The 7,451-nt window shown below is 59.3% G+C and overlaps 1 protein-coding gene across 1 annotated transcript in view; it reads right to left on the bottom strand.

The window, feature by feature from the left end:
* Positions 1-7,451, bottom strand: part of TRPM2 (transient receptor potential cation channel, subfamily M, member 2) — a 17,165-nt gene that overhangs the window by 3,677 nt on the left and 6,037 nt on the right. Inside the window, exons 11-24 of the mRNA XM_009578867.1 lie at positions 6,835-7,185; positions 6,242-6,379; positions 5,432-5,561; positions 4,984-5,129; positions 4,390-4,821; positions 3,703-3,821; positions 3,248-3,380; positions 2,934-3,105; positions 2,306-2,489; positions 1,860-2,026; positions 1,578-1,710; positions 1,372-1,459; positions 462-549; positions 4-64 (exon numbers count right to left, since the gene is read on the bottom strand). Coding sequence (XP_009577162.1) covers positions 4-64; positions 462-549; positions 1,372-1,459; positions 1,578-1,710; positions 1,860-2,026; positions 2,306-2,489; positions 2,934-3,105; positions 3,248-3,380; positions 3,703-3,821; positions 4,390-4,821; positions 4,984-5,129; positions 5,432-5,561; positions 6,242-6,379; positions 6,835-7,185 — 2,342 coding nt within the window. The remainder of the gene's footprint in view (positions 1-3; positions 65-461; positions 550-1,371; positions 1,460-1,577; positions 1,711-1,859; positions 2,027-2,305; positions 2,490-2,933; positions 3,106-3,247; positions 3,381-3,702; positions 3,822-4,389; positions 4,822-4,983; positions 5,130-5,431; positions 5,562-6,241; positions 6,380-6,834; positions 7,186-7,451) is intronic.

A 7,451-nucleotide genomic window follows, 5' to 3' on the forward strand; every position in this document is an offset into this window, starting at 1 on the left:
GGCTGGCTTTCCTCAGTTTTCCCCTCCAGGTCACCCTCCTTCATCTCCGAGGCTTTGCTGGAGCCTGCGAGGCAGACACAGACAGCGAGGCCCCGCAAAGCAGGCTGCTGAGTCCGGTGCTGCGGACTGTGGCTCTGCTGAGGGGGCTGGCTGCGTGTCTCCGTGGGGATGCTGATGTCCCCTGGGGGCCCTGCCCCTGGCATCCCTTCCAGCAGGCCCCGGAGGAACTCCCCGGCGATGCTGCAGTGGAAAGCCTCAGCCGTGGGCTCCAGGGAGGGCTCTGGAGTGGAGGGTGGGAATGGCTGCAGGAGGGGCTGGGCGGCCTCGCAGAGCCCCCAAACCTCCCTGGGCCAAAGGAGCCTCTGCCTTGCTGCTTCACAGAGGGATGCGAGCCCTGGTCCACAGCCCTGCGGGTGCCAGCACGGGGGTCCGGGATTTTTCTGGAGTTGGGCTCTGCTTACCCATGGGTGGCACGTCCTCGCTTGAGCCGTAGCCATTGCCCTGCAGCGCCTGCATTATCCACCTCAGGGCCTGGGCACTCTGATGCGCCTGCGTGGGACAGGAGAGGGTCAGCCCTCCCGCACCCCAGCTGCCCCCCGGGCTCCCTTGCTCGAGCGCTGCCAGGATACAGCCCTGCCCTGGGCTCCTGGCTGCTCATCCTTGCTGTGCCCTGATGCTCAGCTTGGAAAACCACTCCTGCCCTGCAGCGCCTGCATTATCCACCTCAGGGCCTGGGCACTCTGATGCGCCTGCGTGGGACAGGAGAGGGTCAGCCCTCCCGCACCCCAGCTGCCCCCCGGGCTCCCTTGCTCGAGCGCTGCCAGGATACAGCCCTGCCCTGGGCTCCTGGCTGCTCATCCTTGCTGTGCCCTGATGCTCAGCTTGGAAAACCACTCCAGGGAAACGTTTTTTCAAAGCAGGTGGAAATGGAAGTGGAAACAGCCACGGTGCTGCGGCCGTCTCAGAAAGGAGATGCCAGGGCCTGGTCCGGCTCCCCAGGCACCCCACTGCTCGCGCAGGGTGTGAAACAGCTTCACGGGGAGCGGGTGGAGGGTCCCTCATCTCCAGAAGGTCTGGAGGGTCCTCTTGGGCCAAGGAAAAGAGCTGGGTCAGATCTGCTTGGGTGACCACTGGAGGCAGGGGCTCGTCCCACCACTTCCCACCTTCGTCCTGTTCACTTTGGAGATGTATTTCCCATACATCTTTTCCTCTCGGATGCTATTCCTCTCGGATGCTATTGTTTTGGCAAGGAAACTCAAACTGTTTGAAGGGAGATTGATTCAGAGGGACTTTCTCTTGTGCTCTGGTTCAGTTGACTCAGCCCCTGAAAAACCCCACCTTTCTTAGGTGGTTTCTCATCTTTTGCCTCACCTGCTCTTCCAGAGAGACCAGCCTCTGCTCCACCAGCCCTGTCCTCTTCACCCGGTCCAAGTCCAGCAGCTCTGCCAGTACGTCAACCCTGGCGGGACAGTGCAGAGAGGAACCCCCTCAGCAGCCACCCCTCCGCTAATCCCAACTCTTCCCTGCTCAGGACACTGGAGGACAGAAGGATGTCCCTGTCTCAGGAGTGCTGGTACCTCTGTGCAATGTCTCGGATCTTCTGCTCCATGTTCTGCTTCTCCTGGCACTGCTGGTGCTGCAGGTAGTTCTCCTTCAGGTACATCTCCCAAGAGAGGAGGGCAGCTTCTTCATTCTTCTCCAGCTTCTTTTCTGCCAGAGGAAGGGGACAGCAGTGCTGTCAGATCCCTGGGCATCCCAAACCCCGGTACCGCAGCCCAGACGCCAAGCCTCGTGCCTCGGTGCATGGTGCCATGCCCCGGGGAGGGGGCAAGGGCAGGAGGGGAGATGCTGGTCCTCACTGAGCTGTTTGTGGTGCGTGGCCGGCTTTTGGGGGAACGCCCGCCGGCGCCTGAGGAGGATGAAGGGTGGAGGCGCGGGTGGGCGGCCGTGGTACTCCTCGATCAGGTCATGCCGCTGGAACTTCCAGATCTGGTCCGTGTGCTCCTGGACCTGCTGGAAGGTGTAGCTGGGGCAGAGCCCAGGCGTCAGCTGTGCCATGGGGATGAGGGGGCACATCATGTCTGTATGGTGCCCCGGCTCCTACCCATCTCCCTGATTAGCCCTGGCCAGTACCCACTACTCCCACCATATCTATAACCCCCCAAAACACCCTTGTGCTCTAGTCAGCACGTGCCCCAGAACCCTCCTTGCACTTTCTCAGTGTGTGGTGCCCTGGCCATGGCCAAGCCTGCAAGCAAAGCCAGCTCAATTCACCGTCAGGACCATGGGGCCAGGTCAAACTCACTTGAACATGGCGATGAGGAGGTTGAGGAGGAGGATGTTGGTGAAGAGCAGGTACAGGCACAGTAAGATGACTGTTAACCACTCTGGGAAGATGGGTTTCTTGTTGTCCTCGTTTGTCTCTGGGCACTTGGGCTTGTAGGGGTCGGTCCCATTGGGGCTACACTGGTCAATGTTGAAGTTGACCCCTGCAAGAGAGCACGGCATGACTCCGCTGCAGCCAAGCCTCGCGGTGTCTCAGGGAGCATGTTGTGCTCTCTGAAAGCGGCCAGCATCGAGGGAGCTTAGCACCGGGCAGGGATTTGACCTCAATTTGCAGCTGTGGCACTGAGCTGGATCATCTCATGCTCCTGTGCCTTTGCTAGTGTGCTCTCTTGACCACTCAGGCAGGTGCACTCCCTGGGTTTGCACTGGTGGCAATGCTCCCAAAGTGCCGGAGCAGGGCTCCAACCCCATGCCCCATCATTGCTCCCTCCTGGCCTTATGCTGTGCTTGGAGAGGAGCCCTGTGCAGGGCTTCCACAGGCCAACAGGGCAGGAGCTAGGCAGACTATGGCGTGAGCTTGGTACCCCTCAGCCTTGTCGCAGCCACCCTGCCCATGCCACGCGCTGTCACAGGCTGGTGTCCCTTACCGTCAATGTAGGAGGGAATCTGCCCGAAGATGGTCAGGTAGGAGTGGTAGACCACCCCACGGAAAAGCCACTCCACACGTTCCTCGTTGTGGATCAGGATGGCCTGCTTGGCAACCCCAAAGGACACCACCCACACTGCTAACAGGAAGAGGAAGAAGAAGACATCCTTCATCTGCAAAGACAGAGGGGAAGCAAAATTGTGTCCTGGAGCAAATCCCACTCCAGGATAGGATAACACAGGTGGCACATCCATCCCGTGCAGGCATCCAGCTGCTCCAGCTGATCGCCCTGGCAGGACGGAGGGGAGCTCTCACCATGCGCTTCACAATGATGATCTTGGGCCCCAGTGTTTTACTGACTGTGAAAATGTGCATCAGACGCAGGCAGAAAATGATAAAAGCCAGTGACAGTATGATGCGCCCGGGATATAGAGTTGACGGGATCAGCCTGGGCACAGAAGAGAGGAAAGGAAACATCTCAGTGCCACCAGTGCGGGTTTTTTTCTGATCTCGCAGCATTACATTTCTGCAGTATCAGGAGCTTCCCCAAAGTGCTGGGTGAGAGTTGCAGCATGAAAAACATCTCTCCTAAAAGCAGCTGAAAGCAGAGGCAAATTGGTCAGAATTAATCACATGACCACAAAAATCTTCATTGGCCTTCGGAAGAAGAAATTGCAATTAAAACACCTGCACAATTCTCACACTAGTTTTGTAGCCTACAGCTGCGGCTTGAGCCTGAGCGCTGCCAGGCAAGTGGCTCTGCAACTCACCTGCAAGTCAACCCTGCGATAAAGACCAGGATGGCGCAGATATCCAACTTATTCCAGAAGTCCTTGAAGTACAGGGAAGCCATTTTCACAACCCCAAACCCATCCGGATCATACAACAGCTGTCGGGAAGAGAAGAGGGGTTGGTATTTCAGTGAAAGCCTTGTAAGATACTCACGTGCCTTGTAGAGGAAAGGGACCGCACAGACCTGCTGGCCATCACTGGACCCTCTTGCTTACCCGAAGTTAACCTGAGCCTACATGGTTTTCTATAGGGGCATGGCAGGAGCATGGAGGGAGATACCTGAGACATGGGGCTCTTCAGTCTGGTGAAGAAAGGCACTGAGATGTTGAAGCAAAAGCTGAAAAAAATCAAATGTCAAGCAAAGCCTGGAAATGCTTCTGGGAATAAATGCCCAAGGAAGGAGGTGGTCCCTCCATCTCCTGATGTTTTCATGTCTTTCTGCAAGTACCAGGGCCAGGCCAGACGCAGCCAAGGAGATTCTCCAGCCTCAGAGACAGGGGGATCTGGCAGTCCCTTGTGATGGGACCTCTCCAAATGGATGGTGACATGAGAAGCAGCATGGGAACGTGAGCTATGCAGGACCTTCCAGGAGCACCCAGAGGGTGCTCACCTAGGAGAGCACCTCCTCTCACCTCCTTCCAGCCTCTGCTCTGTCTGCCCCGTACCTGGCGGGTCTCCTCGCACACCAGGGAGAAGAGCCAGAAATAGATGAGGTACTCCCGCCAGGACGGCAATGGCTGGAAGTCAACCATCAGGACGTAGGCAAAGAGCAGGAGGAAGGTGAAGTAAGAGAGGATGTTCATGTGGAAGATGACGACAGGTGCCGTGAAGAAGGCTCGCAGGCGCGTCAGGCAGCCCACGGGCTGCAGCCTCTTCTCCCTGCGGGGAGCAGGGGTGGCAGTGGGGCTCAGCTGCCCAGGGAGATGCCACGGCAGCTTCTCCCAGCCAGCCTTCGTGCACGCAAGACCCAGCTGCAAGAAGTACCTGAAGGTGATGAGGCTGGTGTAGAGAAGTGGGAAGAACAGCATGCACGCAATAACCCGCCAAAGCCCGTTGTCCACACACATCTTCCCCCACCAGACTTTGGTTAGAAAGGCCTGTGAGGAGGGAGGAAGAGAAGCACTGGTTACAGAAGCCCCCCTGCCGTCAGAGCGGGGCTGCAGGGCAGAGCCCCACCACTACCAACAAGGAACCCTGGATCTGGGGCAGGGGACGCTTGGGCACTTGCCCTCCAAGCACCATTACTGCTGGGAACGCACCTGGACACCCCCATGGGACACAAAATTCATGTTCTTGGCCTCCAACGCCAACTGCAGACAGGTTGTCTTCCCCCAGGCCTCAGAGACACGGGTGAGGAGCTTCTGGGCTCTCTCTTCATCCTTGCGGTAGCAGTCTGTGAACACGCCTGGCCAGGCAGGGACCAGGGAGACAAGGCTGAGCTCCGGGGCCAGCTTGGTGCTCCGCAAGGTGCCCGCAGAGTCACCCTTTGCAGCAGGATCTGGACACGGCACCACGCAGTGACACCCTCTGCGCTCCCACCACCACCCGGGCACAGCCCTCGCAGCACCACGACCCCGACCATGATGAGGGGAGCCCCCGTTTGGCACCACCCACCCCACCCATCACCCCCAGACACCTCCTGGACAAAGCTAGCCAGTCCTGCAGGGTGCGAGAGCCGTTCTGGGTTGCTGGTCCCCTCCCGCTCACCGATCGCCTTCTGCTCGTACTGCTCGGCCAGGGCCAGCATGTCGTCGGTGGTGTCGGTGTCTTCCTCCTCCTTGGCGAGCTCCTTCAGGATTTTGCTGCAGGCCAGCGCGGCTGCCATGCAGTCCTGGCTCTGGAGCAGAAGAAGCCAGAGAGAGCGTGGGGCTCTGCTCCTATGCTGCAAGTCCTGGCAGTCCTGCCAAGCCCTCCATGGCTCCCACGGGAGGGAAGGAGGGTGTCCCGAGCAGACTGCTGTGACAAGGGCTGAGCTGTGCTCCCCTCCGGGTGCAGGGGCAGAAGGTAACCCACTGCCACGGGGAACCCGGGGACACCCCTGCTCTCCTCCTGGGAAGCCTTGGGTGATGGGACGGTGTGACTCCACGGCTCTGCACGGCACACTCACCATGCCACCCGCCACACTGCCTCTTGCCCTGGGGATGCTGCTTATGGGTGGAAGCCTTCTCCACCCCGGCTGCCATGCCCCTGTGTCCTGCCTGCGGTGTGCCAAGCCCTCTCTCAGCCTTTTGCAAGGAAGAGCACACCTCTGGCCCAGCACATCACCTCTGCCCTCAGCATACGTTTTGGCTGGGAAGGGAGGGATCTGGCATCACGGTGTGTGTCTGGGGACGAACACCAAGTGTCCGCGGCTCACTAGCTGGCTCCCATTTGGCTGGGGGTCAGGCTCGGGCACTGCCGTGGCCCAGCTCGCCTGCTGTCCCAAACGCCAGCAGGTGCAATCTTTCCTCCTGGGGCTGGGAGGTTTGGCTCCATCTGAGCCTCTCAGCTGGGACCGACAGCTCTGGGCTGTGATACCTGGGCCCAGATGATTTCTGCCAGCTCCTTGCGGTTCTGGACCACAGCCCAGATAAGCAGGTCGCGGACTGGGTCCACGGTGAAGGTGACTCGGCCAGCAGAGCGCTTGTAGAGGGACCGGAGACTTGACCCCTGAACCTGCAAGGCATGCGATGGTCAGACCTGTTCCCCTGCCAAGAGGCTGCAGAAAGCAGAGAGCCCCTCAGCACGAAGCCACCCCTGAACCCTGGGTGCCTGCCTCCACCACCCATGGAAGGGCCTTTGCTGCAGATAGCGGGGTGGCCAAGACTGGACTCATCCTGGAAATGCCACTTTTTCTAGGGCCAGGATCATGTGGGGATGTGCCCATCCTGCCCAGTGCACCCAGTGCGCCCACCAGAGTCACGCAGCCACATGGTGCTGCAGGTGTAGGAGGGTGGGCGTCACACCTTGAATGTGGGGCAGATGACTTGGGCAGGGCTTTAAGGGTCTTTGAGTGGGATTCTTGAGCAGGCAAGAGGACAGAGACCCAGGTGCAACCTCCAGGACGATTTCTTGAGCCAGCGTCCCCCTCCCTAGTGCAACCCTGCCCCACATAACCTGGAGATGCGTACATTCAGCTTGATGTGCGGGACAGGGATGGAGAGCCGGGGCCGCTCCGTGTGCTTGGGCTTGGGGTAGAGAGGCTGTGTGGAGCAGCCCAGGAGCTCCCGCAGCACCTGGGAGACATGGTGCAGTTGGATTCTTGGCATTTTGGAGCCAGCCGTGTGCTCTCTCTCCTCCAGCAGGACCTTCTGCAGCTTGCTGTGGAACAGGCAGGATGGTGCCATGTTGTCGTAGAGGTAAACCAGGGTGTCCCAGTTGACAAACTCCTTGAGGCTTACTCCCCGCTCCAGGAAGAGCTTCACAAACTCTGGCTTGTTGGAGATCAGGGCGGCTGCCATCACGGGGTGGAGATCTGTGGGCTGGCAGGCCAGAGGCAGAGGTGAGAGGCTCCATGGCCCCAGAGCAGGGCCCCACCATGCTCCTCATTCAGATGGGGGGAAGATTTTATCCCTGAGCACACAAGGAGTTTCTGGAGAGAGCCACTGGGGGGTACTGGGATTTGTGGGACACCCCCCAGAGATGCACTTCTGGGTTAGTATGCCCTCTCCTCTGGCAGTGAAGCCCTCTGCTCCCTTGGCTGCTGGGTGGAGGGATGGGGTAGGATAGAGGGTAGACCCTCTTTCCC

This window comes from Fulmarus glacialis, unplaced genomic scaffold (genome assembly GCF_000690835.1).
Source record: "Fulmarus glacialis isolate BGI_N327 unplaced genomic scaffold, ASM69083v1 scaffold20745, whole genome shotgun sequence".
NCBI lineage: Eukaryota > Metazoa > Chordata > Aves > Procellariiformes > Procellariidae > Fulmarus > Fulmarus glacialis.